The 25,682-nt window shown below is 51.2% G+C and overlaps 1 protein-coding gene across 4 annotated transcripts in view; it reads left to right on the forward strand.

The window, feature by feature from the left end:
* Positions 1–8,338: 8,338 nt before the first annotated feature.
* Positions 8,339–25,682, forward strand: part of Scgdelta (sarcoglycan delta) — a 158,615-nt gene continuing 141,271 nt past the window's right edge. Inside the window, exons 1-3 of one of the 4 annotated variants that reach the window (XM_076904565.1) lie at positions 8,634–8,651; positions 10,991–11,198; positions 12,502–12,684. In XM_076904565.1, the coding sequence (XP_076760680.1) occupies positions 12,508–12,684 (177 nt within the window). In that variant the 5' untranslated portion in view covers positions 8,634–8,651; positions 10,991–11,198; positions 12,502–12,507. Of the gene's footprint in view, positions 8,652–10,560; positions 11,199–12,501; positions 12,685–25,682 lie in introns of those variants that run through there. The other 3 variants (XM_076904563.1, XM_076904564.1, XM_076904567.1) reach the window with 3 other exon arrangements.

The following is a 25,682-nucleotide window of genomic DNA, read 5'->3' on the forward strand; positions in this document are numbered from 1 at the left end:
GAAATGAAACGTCGATCCGTCGTTCCCGCCCATTCTTCCATCCGCGACGAAAGAGAGGAGCGATTAATTCGAACGCGCGCAAGTTTCATCGGAAACTCGTTCGGGCTATCGCTCGGGACTGTTGCTCGCGGGTGATCTAAAGTTGAGCGCGATAGTTGATCAAACCCCCGCGATTCGAGTATTCAATGATGTAGTTAGGGGGTGTCTGTCTTGGGCGTTTATCATCAACATCGGAAATAGCTGTCCTGCCCGAGCGTGGCCCCCGGCTAGAAGGCTCCGATTCCTCGTAGATCACAAAATAGTCGACTGGTGTAAAGAGGGGTGGTCGGGAGCGGTGGCCAGCCCGGAAATTTGGAAGTCGGCGTAGCTCTCGGGGATAAGGGAGTGACGCGATAGTTCGCGGACATTGAAAAACCGATGGAAACGCGTAATTCACGGTGGATTTGCGATAAATCCGAACCGATGAACGACGTAATACTGTAATCGGTTAATGGATGAGGTGGCGGATCTAATTTGACGCGTGTACCGGCCGCCCCGACGCAAGTTTATTTACGCTAAATGGAAAACACAACAGCGCGTGCGGCGTGATACAGGGAAATTCCAATGAAATTTTAATAACTCCGGCTGTAACGGTAATTCGTCATTTGTGAAACGTTCGCCAATAATGCCGGGTGCTTAAATCGCGTAATGCCGAAATACCTTTAATCCGTTGCCGCTAGTTTTTCGGCTGCAACGTTCACAGAAGCTCCTGTTAAATTTAGAAAGATCGCAACTGTCCAGATTCCGTCGCAACGACGGACACTGGAATTGCATGTACCGTTCGATATAGGATTCCAGGGTTTAACCAGACCCCCCCACTTGTTAGAAATATAATCGGTTGTTCCAGGGGATCGTGTCAGAGCCTGTCGTGTACAAGCACCTTAATCCAATTTTCAACAATGTGCCATAACACCTAATCGTATTCAAGTGAACGCCGTTTTTGCGCCCACTTCCGTCGACGCGTCGCGAGATCCGGTCCGCCGTTTGTGGCAATTTTAATACGGACTCCGAACCACCGGGACAGTATCGCGTCGCGAAATAGACTGCCCGGTGAGTGTGCAGGGCAGATATCGTGTAAGTCGGACTTAAACCTCTCTTCGCCACTTTCGCGGGACAACTTGCACGCTCCCCCAGTTATAGGGAACGACGAGCAGATACCAGCGCCCAACCGTCTCTGGTTTTCACTTTAAAAAGAATTTCTTCGTTTGCCCGCGGAACGCTCGATTAATCGCGTATCAAGTTGGACGTTCGATCGTGTTCGCGTTTTAAAATCGTATCTCGTGGCTCGAGGCATCATTACGATTCGCGTATCGTTTTACGCGCAACCGGTGTTGCGTTTAATTCGCCGCGCGGATATATATATGATATATGTATATTTGACGTTGCATCGAATGCCTGTAAACTCTATTTGCTGCTCGCTCCTTTTGATGGATTTGACAGGGACCAAGTTATAGACAGCGCATAATCATCAGCTGATCATTATTCAGTCTATTCATCGCGTTATCGTGTCCAGACCGATCCGCGATTCGATCGTGCAATATCTGGTGCGTCATTTGTACTCGTACCGATCCGTAGAGTGACCGTAACTATTTCCAGGATTTTCAGACATTCATCGCGGGCAGAGGACAGGCTCGTCGAGAGGGGAATAAAAGATTTGACTATTCTCGAAGAATTGCCAGGCATTGCGATCGGTTGTGCTTTTCGTGTCAGGTGAAAACTCCTCGAAACGTTACGGATTCGGGTGGCAGCGATGTGGACGCGCATACGTACGTGTACGTACGTACGTATCGGACACAGATAAGGGCTAAAATAGCGTGGTACGGTACGGAGGTTCGTATTGTTGTTGAGGTGAGCTCGCTGGTAATGAAAAGAACTCCAAACTCTGTCTCTCTGTGCTTTACCCTTTTCTCGTTCTCCCCCGTTGTTCCCATCCTCCCAATTTCTACCGTACTCTGTCCCAGTAACTGGCGTTCTCTCCTTTGCGCCGTTTCCTACCCCCCTCGTTCCTTCTTTTTCCCTCCTCCGCCACCATTATCCCTGTGAAGCCCGGGGTAGAGAAGCGAGTGCGCCCGCCCGCCGCCCCTCGTTCGGCTCGGCCTCTTGTTTTAATCACGGCGCCACAAAGTACGCCATTGTCTTGCCAGTATCGGTCTGAGAAAGTATCTCAGAAAAGGCGCGGCCATCTGTATGCGCGGTCCGGCGAGAGCAGATTGTAGAGAAATCCGTCTGGGAAACCGCTTGGCTCATCGCCGTCGGTGCACCTGTTTTCCGTGCGGCCCGCTAATTCGGCCAGATCAAACATAAAAAGCGTTCGACGAAACTTTAATCCCTCGATTAATATTAATCTCTCGAGGTGGTTGCCGGAGGAACGATCGATCGTCGAACTCGACGGGGTGTACTCGCGATGAAATCTTCCGTTTCTACTTGTTGACTACGCTCTGCGAAATGCGAAAGGGTCGGCTGATATTGCGTATCTGGAAGTTTACCAGTCTCGTTAAATTTTTATCAAATTTCAGAGGAGGTACAGGTAAATCGACGATGACGATCAGCCGCCTCCAGTTTTTGATCGGGTACGTGTCGCGAATCCCGATGCGACGGCGTCGAGATTCCGCGCGCAAAATCAACGGGATACAAAATCGGGGCTAGGGCGGGGAAACGTAAATCGCACGGCAAATAACGCGTATACGTGACGCAAAACGTGAACGCGGTTGAAAGGTTCGAGGCTGGAAAGCATCGGGGAACGGCGATTTCGAGCCGGTCACCTCGAGTACCTGTAAAACATTCGGTTTTCCGAGTGGACATCGACCGCCATCGGGGTTTCATTGTAATTTCGTTTCATTCGCGTCGTTGGATATCACGAAGCTCGCTGGTGTAACTGCGTAATCTGGAATGGAGATCGTCGAGCTCGAGATTTGCGTTCGATCGTATTCATTCTGATTACTCGTCGCTGCTAACCGGAATCGAGCGAGCAAGTTGTCGGTGGTGGCCTTTTATTCGCAGCGTCGTATCGAGATTAGAACGTTAACCAAAAATTATGCTCGTACGATCGTTAGCGAGGATGGAAAATTCATTTCGATCGAAGGGGGACGCGAGGAGGTTCGCTGGTGGAGGATTGCGTTCATCATTCTTCGACGCGACAGTCGGGGAGCGATGGAGTTTTTTTCACGGGCGCGAAGATACCGGGTCGGGGCTTGGGAGCGTTCGATTATGTATTGCCAGGGTAACGCGAGGCGCAGTGAGATGCAAGATTCGGAGACAAACGCCCTTAAAGGAAGTATCTTGGTAGCACGGGGGTAGAAGCGACGCCAGGGGCGAGGCGAAGGTTGGATTGGCGAGAGGGCAGGAGAGGACAAGTAATTTCCTTGGCGGAGGCGTGAGAAGCATGCCGAAGGGGGTGGGTAGAGCGCGGGAAGGTGGTCCAAACTAAACTAAATAATATTGATGGCCAACGGAAATTGAAAGCCGTTAAGGTCTTCAGCGTTGCGGTGCAAAACGGCCCCGCTGCATAAATAAGACGGCGTGCATTAGGATTAGGCCAGTGCCTCTCAACGTTTTATCGGCCGTTTTTCTATCAACGATTCAACAGATCTCCAGACGCCGTCCGAGGCGCGCATCTAAACCCACTTACAAACTGCTTTCTGATTACACGGTATCGGGAAATCATCAAAGTTTCGTGTAGCGCCGCGTCGACGAAGTATTACATTTTTCATTGAAAATACGAACCGCGCGTGAGACAGGGTACACAACGAAATCCTTGAAAATCTCGCATGCAAAGCCCGTGAAACATCGACGCTATTGGATGCGTTCCAGTTAGCATATTTTCCTCGCTGGAAAATAACGGAGACGTTTAAGCTGCTAATTTATGCTACATCCCCCGGACACGGATACGAGAATGTACGGGGCGGAAAAAGTCGGTCCGTGGGAAGAGGTGACGATGTTAGGGAGATTATGATCCGCGGGAGAGGACGGTCAATCAGGTGTCGCGAGACGGAGACGGAGAGGACGAGGCGAGAGAGTCGAGCGAATTTCGAGCTGCGACGCGACGGAACGCCGAAAGTTTTCACGGAACAAGGCTGGGATCGTTGGCTCATGCAAATTCGACGTAGACGTATAGCGTAAATGCTGAAAAATGGCCGGCTTAAAATATGCGAGAGTGTACGGCCGGCGATAGGTGAAACTGTAGCTTGCAACACGCGTAATAAGTCGGTCGATGTTACAGTCGTACTTCTTTTTCTGGTTTCTCTGGCGGCCTCGAGGCCTGCGGGGTGTCTCACCAATCAACAGTTTAGCTGCATGCAAGGCATCATTCTCGATCGTGTCGTCGATCGTTTCACCGATGTATATGTACGCTAATTTTTCTAGAGCCTGTAAGTTTCTACCGGATTTTAACATTCCGTTCATTCTATGAATCCCCGCATCGATTTAATTGCAATAATTTGGACGTAGAGGAACGCTGTGCACGCGTGTTACAGAACGTTCCCTCGCATGGATCCCGCGCACTGTTAAAATTCCACGCGAATAGGAACGTTTTGTACCACGGTTGCGAAACGCGTTCACCGCTGGTATGTTTGAGCGCAGCAAGATCACGTTAAACGAATAATTGCCACGTTTTACGGTGTGCTCGATTACATCAAAAAGCGTACGGTTTCCGGTTCATCGGCGAGCGCCGCGTGGCGTTCGTTAATTAAGATCGACCGGTTAATCAGCATGAAATGTTCCGGTCACGAAGGTCCTGGCTGTCTGGCTCGCGTTCCGCCGTTCATGCGCGCCATATATCCGGATATATTTTCGAGTTTTATAACGATCAACAGGTTACGGATGCGCATTTACCTGCCCGGTGCCCTGCATATTCCTATCTCGCGGAAATCGTATCGCAGTTAATATTCGATCCTCGTTATCATACGTTACCGCCGTTTAATATTAATTAGAGGGCCGTTGCGAGTCGGTCGTGCGATTCCAAATAGCCGCTGCGCGATCGCGATCGCGAGTTCGAACGCGTACGTGCCGCGCGCGAGGACCCAAAGGAATCGCACAATCAGTCATTCGAGATATCGTTTGGGCGCGCGCCGTCTGAAAAGGGAGAAATCTCGCCTTGGCTTCATTATCCTGACAATGGTCGGGGTTGCGGTCCAAAGCGCAATCCTCTGCAGCCTTCTTCCGACTCTCTCTCTCTCCCTCTTTCTCTCTCTTTCCCTTCCATCCTCACCATAGCTTCTTCACCACGCTTACCCCTCGAGCACCGAAAACCATACAGACCCGTATTTTCTACTATCCCTTTTCCCTACCCTTTTCCCTACCTACCTTCAGACCACCTCGACCGGCCGATGCACGCATAATAGCAGCGAAGCTGTGCCATAAAGCGGTATCCCATCATAAAGGCTTCTTCAATCCGGGAACGAGGGGGGATGAAGAGGAGAATTGGAGTGAGAATTCTCTCTCTCTCTCCCTCTTTTTCCTTCCCCGTCCTTTTACCCCTTTCTCGAGCCGCAGCTTCTTTCCCTTCGTCTTTCCACCGCTTGCTAACCGCCTCGTTCGTTCGATTCTCTTTCCCACCCCTTTCTACTCTCTCTCGGCCTCTATTCTCGCGTCCACGTTCCACTTGGACCGCAACGGCGGTGCAGGTTATGGCATTACTCGAAGAGGTACGCGAAGCTCGTGCGCGGGAGGGGGCAAGGAAAAAGGGAGGAATAAAAGCGGCGAGAGGAAAAAAAAAATTGGCGAACGGAGGGGAACTCGCAGAAGTGTTGCGCGGTCGGATAAAAATAACAACGGAGGGAGGAAACACAAGGGAATTCTTGATCTTTTAGCGAGCTGACGCTTTTAATTCACAAGGACGCCGTCTCTTTTTTAATTGTGCTCCCCCCGGCGACGTCGTCATCGCCCGGCGGCACCTCTAATTCTATGTTTTGAAGTTTCTTCTCGCCGCCGGCTGCCCCGAGCGAGCAGCTGCTCCCGTAGTTTGCCCGTCTGAAAATTTTCTATTTTCCGCCGACCACGGGGATATTTTTTTACGATACGGTTTTTTCGCCCTCCGACGCCCTGCTGCTCGCGCGCTTCACCCTCGCGCCGTTCCTCTACGCGCGTCTCCCGTTACGTTTTAATTCCGTCCAATAAAAATCGATCGCGGCGTCGGGAGCGTACCGTCGAAAGAGCCTCGACGATAAACGGTCCAGCGAGTCGGATACAATTTTCGACGATATTATGTTCGCCGTTCGGCGGTGGGGATCAATTTTTATGCAACAAGATAGCCGACTCCGCGGGAACAGCAAAGAAATAAATTCGGCTCGATGGTATCGATATCTCCCTCTATCGGGAACAAGTGGCACGTACCTATAGGTAACTCGACGTAAAATGTCCACAAGCATGTCTTTGTCGTGTTCGCGGGACGTAATAAAAGATCCGGTGGAATTCATGAAGGAAAGACGAATAGTGAGCGCGTATTGCGACGCGAGTCGTTGGAGGGTACCCAGAGGGCGAACGAAGGGAAGGGGACCAGTCCTCGGACGTAGATGGGGACCGACTTACGAGCGGCTTATGTTTCAATTTGTTCAACCTCGAATAAAATCGCGTTTTACGAGACATCGAGGCACCATCGTCCGACCCTCGTTCTCCACCGTGAACCGTGAAGCCCATTTCACCCCCTCGTTAATAGAGCCCCGTTAGTGGTGGCTATCACTGGAATCCACGGGGCTGGCTGATTCCTGTAAACTGGCCTCGAGGCCAATTAATCCACGCGCTAGTTCCCCACGGTGAGAAACAAATTCGCCAGTTCTGTAACCTTCCACCGGGAGCAACTTTCCCCTCCGAGTACTTTTCTGAAAATTACAAGTATTCTGGTTCTGTCGAAAGCTCGCTTAAAGAAGGTCGATTTTGGGGTGATCTCGACTCGAAATTTCACTGAATTGCGCAAAGTCGATTCAGTTGGCGGAATTCACGTGGAACGAGGGGGGCAGGGGGGGTAAATCAGAATCAGTGGACGCGAGAGCTTCCATCGAACCGCACCTATCGCGCGGCAGCAATCAGCAACGAGAAAGATAAAACGTCCCTGCGGTCGTACGCGAAATGCACGGGCGGCGCGGATCGTTCCCAGCCTAGGGGCATCTCGAACGATCAATCCAAAGTGCTTCCTTGTTCGTGGGCAGGATTCGTCGTGAAATCTATTCGATCCTATCGTCCCAGACCCACTTTCGTCTCGACACATTCAGACGTACGCGGTAGAAACAGTCAATCAATCTGTCTGCTCCTGCCTCTCGACTCCATCGCGTTTCGCGCTGCCTTTTTGACTGCGGAGCCTGCAGAGGTATCGTCTGCGTCTCCTGTGGGAAGCGCGGCAGCCCAGGGTACACGAACGTGAAACGGACGTAAGAAGATGAATACACGGGACGAGAGAAGCGGGAGAGGATCGTTGGCTCGATCGGACGTTTTGCGATTGCCATTTTTGAGCCAGTCTATTGTCTCCGCCCCCGTCAGGATCGTTATTCTCTGTCGCGATCGACTTCTACCGGTGTTCTTTTTCGCTTTTCCATCCCCTGATTCCGATTGCTCGCGTGCCATTTGCCCGGTGATTTAATCGATCGAAGGCGTTCAGACGTGCACGTTTCGCGAGATCGACGATACGAGAACGGAACCGTGAATCGGTCTTCAACAGGTACCATGGCTGTCGCGCGCCGGCTAATGGTTTGATTTAAAAAAAGAAAAGGATCGAATTGGATAGAGTCGTGCAGCGATATTATGATATAAACGAGAACAGGTCTGGGAGCGAACGTACGAAGGGTTCGATGCGAAACGAACGTTGCCAGCCGAGTCGAAATATTAACGAGATAAAATGTTGCAGGATTATTACCGGAATTTACATCCGCGCGTCCGTGTGCGTGCGTGTCGGGGTACGTACAGTCGGGTTATTTCTAGGAACTTTATTTGCAGTAAATACAATACAATATTCTCTATCTAATTAGATAATGGAACAGCCTCGCGCACAATCTGTTCGCTTTCGTGTGTTCTCGTTGAAATTATTTATTTATACGAGATCTACGCTAATTTACGTTGCCTGGGGCGCACATGCCGTTATGCACACATTGCTATTTAGAGTATTCGCAGCATCGTTACGCACGCACACATTATCACTGGCGACATCACGCGGTACTGATATACCGCTAGGAAGACCAGTGATTGAAAAAAAGATTTGCACATACTCGTATCTTTCAACTTTGAATTTGTATAATATTCCCGCGATATAAAATTCTTCCAGCCGCAGTAAATTAATATTATATCCTTTGTATTTCAGATACAACCAACCCTTGGACACCACTAGAAGCGTCGCAGCGCGAAGGGTTAAATCTTGGGACGTTTCTCACTCGAGGGCTCGCTCACGCGAAGACGCGTTTCGGACGATCACGTTCCGACCGATACGTAGAATCATCTGGGGAAACGCGAGAGAATTAACGATAACGCGATGGAATTTATTAAGCGAGCTCACGCAGATACAATCTACCGCAAATATGACACTTGCTGCGGCTGGGCTCGGGGGTTGGAGGGTGAAACACGGACGACAACGTGCAAGGAAGGAAGTGGGCACGGCCTGCAGCGTAGGACGCGCGACCGAAGTGAAAACTGTAAGTTTATGGAGGAAGCTGCGCGGGGGTGAAAAAGTCGCGGCCGACCACGAAGATGAAAGTGTCGCAATCTCGCGCCCATAATTCCCTTGTTTAGGTGGCGATCTATTTTATCGCCACGGTATTAACGGCCATCATTTAAAGGGCGAACTAAATTCTCTACACGTGGTACGTGGCGCGCGACGTACAATGAACCGGGATGAGCATAAAGTGACCTTTTTACTCGATGCTTCTCATCGGGGGTGGTTTACATACGTCCGATGCAAATGGTTCCGGACGTTATTGGTTGCCGGAGATAATTACAGACATAAGCGAGAGGGTGCCTTGGTGAATGGGAGAGCATCTCCTTATGGATCTTTTTTTTTTTTTTTATTCAATCGAACCAAATGGGTCAAGCTGTTTAATGCAAACCGCGGGGAATAATGGAAAATACTATGCCGCGGCGTTGCCCCAGCGATACGGGATGCAAGTACGCGTATTTCGCCGGGCGATATTGAAAGAGAAGTTTCAAACAAATCCCCCTCATAAAATTAACATCCCCGAATACGTCGGGGATTAAACGGGTAATATTTTATTCTGATAAATTTGATCAGCGCGCAATTAAATATTAAACCGCGAAGGGAGAACCGCGAGCCGGTTCCCACCGATTCACCCCCGGCGTTGTCGACGCGTCGTCGAAAGCCGTGAGTCATCTCCGCGAGACCTTCCGCGGCGTTTACCAGCGATGTTTATCGAGTCTCTTTCTTCGTCAATCCACTCGAATTTACTTGGCGAAATACTCGCCGGAGTTCCGTGCCAAGCTGGACTAACACTAGATACTTGTCGCTCGCATGATACCATCCGGAGGAGCTTATCCAGCTGCGGGAGGAGGGGGTAGGAAGAGCGAGGGGATGGAGAAGGGACAATGGTTGGGGAGAAAAGAACAGCGACAGTCCGTGATAAGAGATAGGGGGGTGGGCTGGGGATGGGGGTGGGAACGGGAAGGAGAGCGTTTAGCGAGTGGAGGAAGAGAGAGGTGGTGGTTGAAAAGGAGTGGAGGCGGTTAGGAAGAAAAGGAAAGGAACGAGGGGTAATAGGGAAGGGAGAAGGCGTCGGTGCATGCGCAAGAATTTCACACGTGAGCCCGCGAATCCGCGAGAGGCTCACCTCGAGCGGTAGACGTCCTGGCGGTTCAGTGTCGTGCGCGAATTCGTACGCGGCGCTTGCCAGCTTCCATCCGTGCCGGGGCCACCCTCGTACGGGGTCGATCGTTTCGATTCCAGAGTCGCGTCGAACGAGCAGACGGTAGACAGTTTGGAATATCGCATTCGGCCGGGGAGAGGTGCACGGATCGATTCCGTCGGTGAATCATGAGCGTGGAACGCGCCGGCGAGACACTCGTCCCTCTTTTCCGCCACGCAGATTATCCTAGGGAGAACTACTCTTGACTCGGTCGCTCTCGATGATGAATGACTTTTAAGAACGAACAGTCGATTCGATCAGGATGCAGCGTTTCGACGACGACCGTCCGACAACGATGGGGATGAAATGTCAGATGAACAGACTGTCGCGAGTGGGTTAAGGAAAACGAAAAAAAAAAAAAAAAAGGGAAGAAAGAACGCGCAGCGCATAAAAGCAAGGGGAATAAAAAGCGGAGAGGGAAAGAGGAATATACGTTCACCGTGTGAATTGATGGTAACGCGACGGTATAATTAAAATCGGTAGCTGGCGCGGGCTCGCAGCGTCAGGGGCGGTGGAATAAATTTTCTGACAGATTAAACACAGCCGCGGTAGTAATTTCCCCATTAACGAAAGAACAATGGTAATCGTGATTCTGCTGGTAAACTTGGACGTTCGTCGCGCAGGAACGCTCTGATCGCGCTCTCGGCTATCCGAAAGTTCCACGGTCGATTCGTCGCCGGAGGAAAGAGTTATTGAAATTCAACGGCAGGATAGGAGGCCATCGCGATGCGCTGGTGAAATCGATCGAACCGAAAGTTATTTCGGTGGTCGATAACATCGTGGGTTGTCGTGGCGGGTCGTCATTACCTTCGTCATTGTCCATACATCGCGCGACCAGGAACCATCCGAGGCTGGTAACCGCGGCAGCAGTTCGTCGATGGTCTGCAAATAGCTGGACAACGGGCGTGCAACGGCATCGGCAACAAAAGCATCCTGTGTATGTGCGCTACACAGTGGAATCCCGCTCGTAATGACTCGTAATTGCGCGAAGGAGGAGCCAACGTCGTGCTGGAACGATTTAAGGAACACCTAGCGCCACCCCCGTCCCTTCGACCCCGCACCATCCGCCCCCTCCTCCACCCCACTGGCTATAATGATTAGGTGCACGCGACTTCAAGGATTACCTGGTTGAAGTGCGGTGAGCCGGGGATAAGGGATCGCGGGTGGACGTATCTGAATACGTAACGCCGACTTTCTACTTAGCCGAGATAGGTTATCGCCATCCGAGCATCCAGCCTGTGTCCTACGTAAATTACAGATCGCCCGTTACGTCGCTGCAACGGTCCTGCCTCGCGCCAAGAGGATTCAACGAGATTTAATTAACGGGTACGTGTCAGTTTTACGCCAGTACTTCCCACCCGACCGAGACGTTAGACTCGATTTTATTTTCCGCCGTTTCCTCTCCGTCGCGAGCTTTCCTTTCCACCTTCTCCTCCTCCACCTCCTCCCCCACTTCCTTCTTCTCCTCCTCCGTTCGCCAGCGCTCTCTTTTTATTCCGTCTTTCTCTCGCGTCGCGTGTCTGGTCGGGTCGCGGTCTCGAATCATTCTCCTTAATGCCCGTCGACGACCCGTAAATCTCGCTGAAAAACGTACTACCATCTCGTCGCTTCTTCCTCCGCCTCCTCGTCCTCCTTCTCGTCCTCCTCCAACGCGTACTCCAGTCCTGGCCACGCTCTCTCGTCCCCCGGCACGGTCGCTCGCTTTCGCGTTTCCGCGGCTCGATGAGCTTTCATCCTCGAGCTAACGAGCTCGATTACGCTCGTCGGATTTCTTTACGGGAACGGTCGCGCTCCCGAATCACAGTATCCGACCCGTCTCGAACGGCTCGATCTTTTCCAGCGGTGATTCTCAAGCGGTGCCAGAAATCTGCAGGCAGAGATTGTTTTCTTTCTTCCCAGGATCGTGCGTTCTTGCGTAACGCTCGGCGATCGTGAATGGCGATGAGAGGAGAGCGCGAACAATGCATAGCGCCGCGGCGGAACATTGTAATACCGCCGTTAACCATAATTTCGCGAACTGGCGATAACAAGTTCGCCGTTAAAACCAATATATCCCGGCACGCTCGCGATGCAATTAATTATATCACAGATACCACGATTACGGGGAATTATCGAAACGTGTAGCTTTCGGAAATTCATCCAAGCTTCGCGGTCCGGATACTATCGTTACCGTTAATAGCATTCCAGGGATACTTTTTCTTCCTCTACGTCCATCGACCCTTCAGAGGATATTACGCTAAAACTCACCTAATATCCCCTGAAATTGCTGGCGCGCTGGAACCGGGTCGAATAAGAATATCTCGCAGTGGCTCTGGTCCACGGATGAAAGATGCGTACTCTGCTTTGGGATTCCTTCGGAAGCATTCATCATTCCGCGTATCAGGCTTCATTAAACCGGCTGAATTTGTTTGAATTCCGTTCCGCTACCGCGGTCAAACATCCCCGGGCGCGATTCAAATTCACCGGAATAATTGCCGCGTACCCACGCCCCGGACGCGCGTGTGTATTCGTGTCTATCGGAATATCAATCCTTTTTACTCGATTTTTTACCCCACCTCTCGACGAAAAGTGGCGCGGTGCACTTTCAGTCCCGCGGAGGTTGTGATCGACGTCCGTTTTCGTTTTCCAGAGTACCATGGACACGTCGCCGACGTTGAGTATCGGTGGCTCGAGGGCCAGGGCAGCGCTGCTGACCACCAGTGGTACCGGGACCGGAAGTACCGATAGACGCGTCGTCTTTTTAGCAAGTCAACCGACCGTTGGCGGTAGTCACGAGACCAAGACCTGGCCGCACCATTGGTCACCGCACACGGTAAGTACCCGACGCCATTTTCGAATCACGCGTCTATCGAGCAACAAGCATCGAGATTTCGTTTGGTACTCGCGAGTTAACGTTAGCCACGGATCGTCGGTTTCTTCGCGCGACGCGTGCAGGATCGCTCGAAGCGATAGTCGCGTGTGGGCGAATTAGCGCCTGCACGGACTCGGGGTGGTTTGATCGATGGTCGTGTGGCTCGTTCGATATTCGTCCGGGAAGAATAACAGCGGTCGGAGGGCGGCCGGCTATAAATTTGGATTCCGTAAAATGTTTAAACGCGTCCGGGGTGGGGGGCGACAATTTCGTACGGTTCGCAACTTTTACGAGACACAGATTTACGGCCTCGCCGCGCATAGGTCGCGGCGTCCCGATCGAAATTAGAACGATTGACCTATCGACACGCTTCGGCTGGCATAATCACTTGAATGGCGGCACGCGGAAATACGCGGTCCGCGTACGTGTAACCGGGGGACGCTGCGAGATGGATGGCGGACGCAGATAATAATTGATGCACAGACGCGCTGACACTCGAGATCACACGCGGCGGTAGGTGTCGAATCGATCTGGTAGATGTTTCGAACGCGCTCGCTCGTTGTTGTTTGCCGATGACGTTTGTTTTATTTCAGTCGCGCTACGAGGAAACTTTTTTAGTACCCTCGTACCGCGAGTCAGATCGAAGCGGACATATTTTATTTTCCAGGCTGATTCGTCCGCCAGAGTTATTAGGCTGGCATATTTGAACAGCGATCTATAACATTGAATCGAATTAGGGGGTTCAATTAAATCCTGGTTAACCAGTTCGTTGTTATCAGTCCGTGAAATTTAACTAGGATACGGGCTGGTTCTGTCATCGTAATTTCTGTTTACCGTCCTGGTAACGTACGTCATTCTAAACGTCGTTCGTACCAATTTGATGTGGGATACGTTAATCGTATGCGGGATGCGTAAGGAGGGCCGTCCGATATTGGGTCGCTGAAAACCATCCCCTCCGTTGGTACGGAAACGTGCGCGACGAGCGAGCAGAGCGAGCTTGTTCGAAACTTTTATTCCCAGAGTCACGTTTCTTGAGATTTATACGGTTTACCGAGCGCAGACATTCAATTACTGCCCTCTCGAGGAGTGGCAAGATTAGACTCGCGTACGCTCTCCGCAGGCATTAGTTAAATTTGTATTAAATGAAATAGACAGCCGCTTGTTAGGAGCTGGCGTCAGACGTCCGCGTTCCGGGTAAGAAAGGGTAAATCTTGGCCGTGCGTGGCTTTATGGTCCCATTTGCTCGCAAGTCGTGTAACGGTCCACCGTGTCATCAGAAGTCCCTGGTTAACCCATGGAGAAATTTGCATAGTTATTCGCCATACAGGACGAAGGTCGTTACAGGTTGACTCGTGGAGTTCTAAAGGGAAAATTACCTGGTACCGTAGTCTCGTTACCGATCCCCTTCGTCTTTTCGTAGCGTCCAGATCACGGCGCGGCTGAATTTTTAATAGGGAATGCGGCTCGCCCTCGGCATTATTGGCTATACCTGTACGGTGGCCTTTTTTTCGTTAGGCGTCGGTTATAATCCGACGCACGTGGAACGAATTTCGGGCGTTATTCAATACGCGGCCTGGCTCGCTTTTATTCCGCGTAACGCCGTGACGTTGGAATAAAATTGAAAATACATTTCGCGCGGCGGCGGCGGCGGCTACTCGAAACATTTACGCGGTCGCAATATCGCGGTATTCCTTTACCCGCCGTTTTCAAGTCCGCCGCCTCCCCCTGGCACGTTATTAAAGGCGTTTATTTTAAATTTTCAAGTTAACTCGCGTTCCGTTGCGCTCGCCAAATAAACACGCGATATTTCGAAGTAATTGGAGCAAACAATGCCCGAGGATAGGGTGCGCGGATAAAAGTAGTTCGACACTACTCGTCGGTTGAGTATACGGACTAGTGTGCTCGATGGAAGGATCGCGGTATTATTTACACAGCTACGCAAACAGAGCTACGATAATCAAAGACAAATGTTGTTTGCTGGGATATTACCACGGTAAAGCGCTTTAAAGTGAGACGTGCAAGCTTGTTACGCTAATCGGTCGTTAACTACGCGCCCGTGTGCGTGTACGCTCGGGCTCTGTCTATACGCAGGTGCATCGGCAAAGTCATCAATAAAAGGCGCACCTTTCCGTTCCATACCATCTCGCGCAAAGCAATTTCAGTCTGGCTCCCAGAATAATTTCGATCGCGCACTCGATCCGTAGACTACTTTCGTCTTCGTAAAAATCGTCGACGAACTGTCCGCGTTTCTCATTTGCTCGCACGCTTCCGCCCTCCTGCCCTCCTCTTTGCTCCATTTCTCTATTCCTCCCCTCCAACCCTCTGCGGCATCCGCCGTTCTTTTTCGTTCTTTTTTTTTTTTTTTTATTTTACGCTCGCGAGAAATTCACCACGAACGTCAATGAAAGTTCCGATTCCCACGAGTAAAAATTTCTGAGTTTCCACGGCGGACACGAAGTTCGCCACACCGATTTCCCTACCTGCTGTAAATCAGGATCGCTCGATGACATTTTTCCGCGAACCTACCGTCCCTCTTTCCCGTCCGCGATTTCGCCCCATCCCGTACTCGAGGATATTTTTTCCCCGTTTTACAATCCTCTCATATCTCTCTACCCCCCTCCGCTACTTTTCCTTTTTCTTTTTTTTCTTTCTTTTTTTCTCTCGTTTTTTGCTCCCTCGACCCTAGGCTCGAGACTTCTCCGGGGTTCGCCGCCATTCGGCGGGCTGCCTCGTATATCCGCCGACGTCCATTCGTATTCCACGACTCGCTATATCTGCCGTATCAACTGTTTTGTCAGTTTTCGGCGCCGCCGCCGGATGAATGGGACTTCTTCTTCGACTTCTTCTCGCCCCCCCGCGGTTCTTCGTTAAAAATTATCGGCTGCCACCCCTGCGCGCCGCCACGGGGATTCGAAATATATCGAGCAGCCGATAATGCAAAAATAATAATCCTGTTTTTGCGCGGACCACACCGAGGTAGATATCCCATTCCAATTGCCCCTCTCTGTTTTCGCGACTTTTACGCCTCCCGCCCGTTGGCGTAACATTAATTGACTCCCCGTTACCTCTATCGTTTATCGTTCCTCCGCGTTTCCCGATATTTTTTCTCACGCTCGAGCGTTCAATTGGAAGAGGAATTTCAAGCTTCTCGATATACGCGGATGCGGTAATTCGGTTTGCAAACGAACAGATCGCGAACGCGCGTTGCTATAAATTATCGCGCGAGAGAGGACTCGCCCTCGGATTATCCGCGATAGGTTTCCCTTACAAACAGGGGACGCGAGTACGATCGCAAATGAAATTTTTGATATCTGCAAGAACCAACCACTCGACGTAAGGGAAGACGGATTAGAAAGCATCTGCGAACTGGTATCGACGCGACGCGGTCTATCAGGGGATTTTATTTCCGCACAATGGCGAGTATATATCCAGGGCGACGAAGTTGGACACGTTCGAGTTACAGAGACAATGTAAGGTGTACCTAGCCGGGTTGATCGAGCTGCTGCGATTTCTGCGGCGTTGATATATGGCCGCCTATTTATTTGGATCCTGGTCGAACGAAAGGGGCCCGTCCTGTCTTCTGTACTGGCGTTGCTTAAGTGGCGGAGGCGCGCGCGAGTTCGCCGATTGACAAGGAGACCAGGGGACAAGGGTACTGAATTAGTGCCACTCGAGTACAACTCGGCGAGATTGATGACTGCTCCCCCGTCCCTGCCCTCTTCCACGATCCTCCATCACGGTCGAAGGAAATCGACGTTACGCACAGGTCAGACGTCAAGGCTTTAGAGTAGTACAATTGGCCATTTAATAGCTGTCGATCAAACCGAACCGCGTTCCCGATATCATCGCGAGGGGATAACCATCGATGGGACACCGGATGCCCTTTCCGCGGTGGTTAGTTCCTCCCACCTCTTTTGTACCGGCACATTTTGCAATCTGGCAGCCTTTTGCCGCGTCGAAACCCCTTTCGCGAAATAACCATCTGTCTAAATGACCGTGTCGAAGGAAGAGGGTTGTTTGGTCGACGAGGCCGGATATTAAGCGGGGCCAACAATAGCTGCGCATTCTTTCCCCGCGTGGCAATAAAGTGCTGGCATTATTATCATTATCGTAACCGCGTTGCATTCTCTCGCTGCATCTTTCAACGACGTTCGCACGCGTCCTATCGATCGTTTTACCGTCGCGAGTAATGTCGCCGTGAGGCATCCGGTGACGATTTCAGCGAGAATCTCCGCACGAAATTAACACGTTTCGCATATTATGGCTGTTCTATAATACTGGAACCGTTAGAGGAGACGATACTCGGAAACTAGAAAAAATCGATAACGTCGAACAGGTCTGGGTGCTTCCTCTCCCTCCGGGTGCGCGCAAGAAATGGCCCGCTTGACCGAATGGAACTGGATATATGTATTTGACCGTAGCGTTCGTAAGAGTCGCAGGGCGGTAGATTTTTCGAGTAAAGTCGCGAGTTCTCGAGGAGGGCCGCGCGCGGTAGCAGCCACGAAATGGAATTCTTCGACAGCCGAGAATACGCGGAACCACCCTAGGCACGGAGGGCAAGGATTCTAACCGGCAGAATGAGTTGGCTTTGACCCCCACCAGAGCTGAGCACGGCCCGGAGCAAATTGAAAATGGGAATTGGTCCTTTGAAGTTCGAGCAAAGACCCGTCTATAATCTTCTTAATAATTTCCCCTCTCGCCCGTTTCTCCCACTCGCCCGGGGATCATCTCGATTTCACCTAACTATCTCTTTCTCGGAGATTGCTCACTACACGCTTTCTCGGCCGACGTGCTCTTCGTCGACTGCTCGACGGCTGACGCACCCCTTCCGAACCACCTTACAGCCGTGAGATGAACTACGCGAGAGTCTCTGTTCGACAACTTCGAGCCGAGACTCCGACTCGCGGTGGTTGGAATGGGTTCGAGTAATCCTTATCGTCTTTCGAAACGATTCGTTTGTCCCTGCCGGATGTGTAACCGCGTAACGCACGATTAAACGCGAATACAGGTGTACGCGACGCGTTCGGATCGCGCGAAAGAACCAATGAAGTTGGAGTGGAACGAATGTTTGATTACCAATCGAACCGATGGCGTAACCAGCTGGAATGTCTGCCGCGGTAACAAGTTGACTCGGGGCTGTTAACGATGCATTAAATAAGTGTCGGTTTTATACAAATTAATCGGTTGGTTTTAATGGAAAATTGAAGCGAATTAAACGCTCGTTAAATCATTGCCGTTGGTAACCGAAATCGTTTGCCGGAATCAAATTCAATTAATTTGGCAATCACAAACGGGTAAATGGTTCGCTTAATATTAACGAAAAGCGCGGTTCAAAGTCGCCAATCCGTTTGATTAGGAGCCTGGGCAACCTCTTTGCATTCATTGGACCGGGGACGGACGTTAGCCGCGACAAACACTTCAAAGTGATTTATTAATGGTTGTAACGCGCGTACCAACCACCGGGGCCGAGCCATATGCGCCCACGGTGCACTCGGAGGAAGTATTTTTTAACGAGCGCAAACATTTTCTTTTTACTACTCCGCTAACGACTCGACCGCCGGCACAGGGGGATGAAATTAAAAATGATTTTGCCTAAGGAACGCTCTCTCTCTCTCTCTCCCTCTCTCTCTCTTTCTCTCCCTCTTTCATCCGTCGAGTTGTCGGAAAGGAAAACGTGTACCCGACACGAAGAAATAATGCACGGCCGAACGAAATAACCCAGTTCTCGAATATTTCTCTGCGCCCCTTAACTTCTTCGCCGTTGAGCGCGAAACGCATTGATAAATCTGAAAGAATCTCGGAATTCCCGTGAAATTAGATCCCTTCTAACGGTTTAAGTTACGATTCTACCAGGGATCCCGCGTTTTTCCGGCTCACCCTCCATATTTTATTCAATCAAACGTCAGGTTACGTCTCCACGGGGTAGCTCACTTTGGGACTGCCGCGGCGGTCGATTCCTCTTCTTCACCCTGCGAGAGAAGAAAAAAGGAGGAGGGAAATAGTCGAGGTAGGGAAAAAAAGGAGCACGGCACCCCTGCAGAGAGTGTAACCAGTGCACGTCCCTCGATGCAACGACAATAATAAAGTATCCAACCCGGGCGAAGCCCGGAAAATAGGCATCGTAAAGTGAATTCATCGCCCGGCTATGCGCACGGACTTGTCGTTAACGTGCCGCTCCATCACGACTTACGAGCACCTTTTCTGCTCGCGTGCACGCACGAAACTCGCCGGTTTTAAGCACGGACGTTTACTAGCTCCGCGATGCGCATTACGCTCGAGATCGACTTCGAATTTCTCTCGCGCCACTAAATGACGGATTTCCGTACGGTTGAACGCGGTCGAGAACTCTCGTCGGACGTAAAATGCCGCTCGGTTTCCAATTAAAAAAAGCTTGCCAAATGACTGTCGAAGCTTCTCGCGTGACAAACACTTATGATATCGACGTTTCCTCGTGTTTCGCGTTGATGTTTCGTCGAAAGAGCTCGAGGACTATTTTCGTCCCATCGACTACGACAAGAGGAGATTCTGTGCAAATTCTCATAATTAGAGATGGTTCATACTTCGCATTCAACACGGTTCCATTTACTCCCGAATGCGATGTTAACCGTTCGCCAGGCGAGCCTTCTTCCTTTCCGTTGAAATAGCAGGAAAATCTGGGATGCTCCTCGCGACTCGTAAGTCTGTCTGCGCGCGAAAGTTATTAGGGCAGCGTTAAAGCTCGTCCGAGAATGGTTCAGAGACATTCGTCAGCGGTGGGGTACGCGAAATTTCGGACAGCTCGCGTAAACGTGCCATTACGGTTTCTGAAAAATAATGTGTACCCGTAAATCGTTATATCGCGATAATACAAATGCTTACAGCGGTGCGCGTGTCAGGGAACGACATCAGCAACGAGAACTATCGAGTTGCGAAGGAAGAACGACAGGGGAACATCTGCCGTTGCGTACAGCGGTTAGCTAGGAACGAGCGAATCGTTAATTTCATTTAACGCGAACCACGAATTCGATTAACGTCGTGCCTGACAATCGAAATGATCGTCGACACCTCGACAGTGGGTTCCATCGAACCCGTTACCGTTTTCCACCCTACCGTTGCCCTCGAGGCCTTTACGTTTCCGATATCCGTAAAATTCATCCGCGGCCAGCGTAAACCGAGGTTGTTTCCGGCAGCAATTACGCGTACTTGCGATCACGCGATAGCGAAACTTTTAAATCGACGGTTCGCAGCAACGAGACCGATAGAGAGAAATCGAGAAGGTTGCAAGCGCGACGGCTGTGGGTAGCAATCTTGGGACTGTTAACACGGCGGTGCTCGAGGAAATTTTAATAGCAGCGTTCCGGAAACTTGCACCTTTTCAGCGGCACTTTATTCGCAATTAGAAGCATGATGTACGATCGCGAGCGTCGAAGAGGGTCGCAATTATATTCCCTCCTCTCCCGCGAAACAATGGTAGCACACCGTTTGGACGAGGTTTAAACAAGCCGCAACAAGAATGCACAACCCCGTCGAACAGGTATTCGAAACGAGTGTGCTTGTTCCGTCGTATCCGCTTCAGTCACCTCGAGAGCGGGCGTGTCGATCGACGCCGTGCTTGACCCCGGAAGACAGGTCGTTAATTTTTTACACGCCCCGGCAACGCCGCTGCAATGCAAGCCGCCCGGCCCCTTTTCACCTGACGTGAACCGAAGTGATTAAAGATGCACATGCAAAGTCCTGCGTGGCCTCTTGCGCGCTGCTTCTCCCTCTCTCTCTCTCTCTTTCTCTCTCTTCTCTCCCCGTTTTCGTTTCGTTACCTTAGCCCGTGTCCCTCCGTGTTCCAGCCGCGTGAAGAATTCGCTCGCGGAAACCTTATCCGGGCGAGTATCTCGCGGGCGTGCTCGATACCGTCGCATAAATCATTTGGCAATTCGAGACGGGGCTGAAAAGAAATCCAACCCTCTCTGGCTGGCTCGTGATTAATTCCATTCGTTAAGCATGGATGGTCCATTCACTCTCTCTCTCTCTCTCTCTCTCTCTCTCTCTCTCTCTCTCTCTCTCTCTCTTTCTCTCCTTCTCTATCTCTTTGGGTCGAACGGGTCGTGGCCAATTTCACCGCGGAACGATACGAGTCACGACAGAGGGTTTTGTGCGCGCGAGTGCGAGCAACCATAGATAACCGCAATAGGGAAGGTATCGCGAAACCGTGACCAGTACCGCTGTTCTCTCGTTCCGCTCGGCTCGCGATTCCAATTTCCCGCGGCCTCGCCTGTTCCCCTCGAACCGGATCGTTTCTTCGTTCGCACCGTTCGTTCGTTTCTTCAGGCTTGTCAAGCGAAACTGAAACTCGATTCGTTCGATCGTAGGTCGATCCGTACGGTGGTCGATCGTAATTCCGGCCTGCGGATCCTGCGAGCGATGTCAGACGCGCAGGATTCGATGCCTTGGACAGGAAACGGCGAGAGGGGGCCTCGATAGCGCTGGTAGTTAAGTAGCAGCGAAGGGTAGTCAGGTTTAAGCGCCACCTGTGCTTGTCAATTAAGTTTACGCGTTTCTCGGGCCAACATCGCGCAGCCTGCCACCCAGCATCCCCCATCACCCTTAGTTATTCTCGCTCTCGACACTCGAGCAGTTTCACCCTGTTTCAATCCCCGCCCTCTCCGGTTTCCTCGTTCGCCTCCGTTGCCCTTTCTTCCGCTCTGTTACTCTTCGCAACCCCTTCCATCCAGTGTTACGGCTCCCGGCCCGCGAACGCGTTCCCCAGCTTTTTCGCTATTTTCCTGCGCAGGTGTCGCGCGATCTCGCCGAGCGTTATGAATTATTCGCTCGTTGAGGTGGAAACGTCTCCGTCCGCGGCGGTGGAGTTGCGACCGCGTGAAAGAGTGTTCCGCGGTTTTTACTCGGCCGTCTGATGAACGTGACGCGAACGTAAAGCGGCCGCCAAGGAGCGGTTGGGGTTGCGTTACTTTGAAATCGTAAATCATCGCCGAGTCGGTACTAAGCGCGGAAGTTCCCTACCCGTTTCCCTTCCGTTTAAGGTTACCTCGTGCCCGTCGTGTTTTCGAGATAAGCGGCACGAGTACAGCGCACTTGGGCTCGCTCGAGTTCGGTCTCTTTGGTCAGCCACCTTCCAATTCCATTTACGTTACGACCACCTGAAAATTTCATGTCCCTCGCTCCTCACCGCCTAGACGAAATATCTTCTTGTCCCTTTTTCGAAAATGTACACACACCAGCTTCTCGTTTCCGTGGTTTTCGCCACTCCCCGGCTCTTTCCACCGACGCCGTGTGATTGACAGACTCAACCACGAAGGCGAAACGCGATGCTCGTTCGAACTGGCAACGAATCGTTGAAAAGCAGGGAGAAGAAATTCACCCGCACGCCAGTAATTGTACATTATTCAACGTCTTCGTTTTCGCACGGTTTCCTCGGGACTCTTAAGCAATGTCCTTCGCAAGAGTTCTCAGGGCTAGTGATCTCTGTCGCCTCTCGCGGTAGTTACTCCGTCGTCGGCGACCCTTAAAGGGTGCTGCGCGTGATTGTAAAACCTGCCATTCCCGTGGCCAGGCCCGCGCCAAATCGGAAGATACGACCCTTTTACGATGCAAGGAATCTTCTGTATCACCGTGCCACACCCTCGAGTAAGTACAGCCGCGGTTACGCGGCGTTTCGCGGCTCGTACGCGAATTCTGTCGTTCTTTGTCGCGTGACGTATACTTGCCCTCGTGAAATGTGACCACTTTCGAGGGACATCGCTCGACAGTTTCTTTCGCGAAATTGACTTTTATACAGCGTCTCGTCTCGCGTGGTCTTTGATTTTTTAAACTGAGGGAAATTAAAATATTTAGCCGCGTCACTGCGACCTTACGAAACCACCCCCAGAAAAACGTAGCTCTCGAGCGTTACTCGGTCCTCAAAGAACGCGAAAGGGGGTCGTTCAATTTTAGTGTCGCAAATTGGCTATGAACCGTGAATTCTAAAGGACCCGAGCTTCCAATCAATCACATTTCAAACTTCAGTCGAAGATCTCGAAGTTCGACCAATAAAGTTTCCCACTCGATCGACTATTTAGTCCCACGGTTCCTTTATGCATCGTTCGAACTCTCCATTCAGGATGAATTTCCTAAATGCCTCGAGACCCAGAAACAAGGATTACATTGAATTTTCGTATCGAACATCAGGCGTTCCCGTTTCGATCCTGGGCAGAGGAATCGAAATCGATTGTCAGTCGATTGACTATCGTCGTGGTCGCTGTATTCGGCCAGTGAAAACGGCATTCAAGTACCGAGGATCGCGTTACAAAAGCTCGCGGTTGATTGTGATGCACGCCATTTTCACGAGTCGAACGATGCGCGTACATAACGCGGTGCGTATTGTAACCGGGCGCATAATGGCCACGGGATGCCATATTTCCGTTTCAGTTTCGCGGCACAGGAGCCTGCTGGCTGGCTGGCTGGCTGACTGACTCGGTGACTGGTTTGCTTGCTTACACGTTCGAAAAATCGGTATTTGTTATTGCCAGCCGTGTACGTGTATGCGTGTTCCCCATCGAGTCGCGTGTGGTCCGCCTCGGTATCCCGAAAAATGCACTCACGGATATTGCGCCGACACGAAAGTAGTGTTCGGCTCCTCCACCCTTTCCAACGTGGCTCCTCCCACATGGCTGAGTGCACCGAATTGTTATTGCCGAACAATCGATTTCTGATTCCGCCAACAGTCGAAAGACTTCTTGCAGGATCGTTCTTCCCCTATTTGGTTTCACTGTTCCGCTTAGCCTCCTTCTCCCTTCGTCGTCGGTCATATAATCAGCCTCTTCCGTTTCGTTTCTCGGTTAATTGCGTCTGCGGATTTCCTGCGAGGTTCGCGTCGAATGAATTTCGGATTGGCTCTTGGCGAGAAATAAATTTCGATATCGAAATCCCGGGAGTCGACGAATTTACTCGCAGCCGGGTGGACGGCTCTTCCACCGTTGGATTTCCAACCCCGAAACGCAATCGCCGTCAGAAATAGATGTTTTGTCGGTAATTGGTGTCAACAGTTCTAAAACGGGTCGCAACGTCACGGTAATTTCGCGCGCGATGAAATGAAATTCTGCGCCATGGCGTAGAATTGCGCGCGACGCGGCTGCCACGGGGGAGGCTCGCTAGATTGAAAATAATTACGTACAAATAATTAATTACTTAATGGATTTCAGTGCTTTTAATTAGGAACGCCTTCGATTCGTTCGCGCGTCCATCTCGAGCGTCGACGATCCTCGGCGGAACGGAAGGACGCGGAGAATTGGCAGAGGCGACTCTTGTGCCTTATGCTACTCGCTTGGTTTCCACCTGTGCTCTCATCGCGAGCTTAAATTGTCTTCGCTAATTGAACTTGTTAATATTAATTGAACGTCCGCGTTTGGAACACTGAATCCAGTGTGCAGTGTGTGCACAGTCGAAGGCATTAACCGGGATTGTGGCGCGGGTCTCTTTAATTTAGTAGCCTCGCACACCTTTCCTACGGCGTGTTAATTAATAATGCACGATAGCCCCGATAACGACGTGCCAGGGGGATCAGATAATTCCACCCGGAGGCGTGCTCGCGGTCGGAAATTGGCAGGTTTCCTAAGACGCGATTTTCCCTGGCGTTTAATCGAGTCACGTGTAAACAACCACTCGACTTATCCGGGGAACGCGGATGGCGAGTGCATCGCACGCGAGAAATCGGAACGACTACGCTCGAAACACAGCAAACTCGTTTCCCCGCTTCGCCCAACCCCTTCTGGTTCCCGTCGCTGTTTTCTACTTTCTCCCCGTCCCGTTTTCGCCCGGTTCGGTTTACGGCTCCAGATTCCCGTTCGCCACCGCGGCGAGCTACCTCCCTATGGGTACCACCCCTTTCGGACCAAGTCGACAATCTGATTTATTTACGTTCGAGTAACGAGCGCGTGGCCAACCGATCGATACCGTTTGACCGTGTATTTCCCAACGTGTACGTGTACATAATCGTGTCTGTAACCCGTTACGGTGGGCGCGTAAACGCGCTCGGAGCTTAGTAATTATACCGGAGCACCCGAGAATTATTCATAATATTTGTGGAATCCGCTGACTGCTGCCTCTCAGCTTCAATCCCGTTTTATTATGAACCGTCCAGCGCGCGTACCCGAGGGTTCACGTGGTTTCGCTAGTTGAAACGCGCATAATATGCACAGCTGGTCACGTGTACTACTGTAAAACTCGAGCAACTGGGCGAGTCCCCGTATAGTTTCAAGCGAAGCCATACTTATGCCCTGGACCACGCGGTTCCTCGCTGGATCGCGGCTTGTAACCCAGCGTTTCATCGTTCCCACGCCTTAGATTCGCGTTGTTTAAACGTTCGTCGCGCGGTCGTGCTCGTACGATGCTCCCCGCGTTGTTTCTCGTAATTATCGTAACCGACATTCGCAAACAAACCGGTAAATAGAGTTTTAGAATTCCTCTTGGTGCCAGTTTTTGGTGCGCTGAATAAATTACTCGTTTTACGGTATCCCGCTGGTCGTGGAAGCTTAATGAAGAACGTGCGTGCCGAAAAGATTAAAAACTCCACCAACGGCAAATATTTGAAAAGATCCTGGAAAATGAAAAATTGCTACGCGAAACGTTTGACGATTTTTCCCGCTGAAAAAAGATCCGAAATACTCTGGGTCTATGCGTGGTCATTCCCCGCTTCATTCCCGCGGGATGAAATGCGCAGGCGAAGAAAAAAAAAAACCGTATCAACGACGCGGGCGGTGTTCGTATATCCAGCACTTTGGGTACGATCAGCATCAAACTCGATTTCGCTTGGATATAAATCTCGGAGGCCCCCGACAAGGTGTATCGTGCCTTTCCAAGAGGTTATAGGAAGTCTTCGTGCCGGTTACACGGCGGTGGTTGCGGCGTCGAAACGACACGGGGCGAGGGTTGAACGGCGGGAACGGGGGTGGGTGACGTGGATCGAGGCTTTGGGGGGTGAGATGCAGAGG

This window comes from Xylocopa sonorina, chromosome 11 (assembly GCF_050948175.1).
Source record: "Xylocopa sonorina isolate GNS202 chromosome 11, iyXylSono1_principal, whole genome shotgun sequence".
Taxonomy (NCBI): Eukaryota; Metazoa; Arthropoda; class Insecta; order Hymenoptera; family Apidae; genus Xylocopa; species Xylocopa sonorina.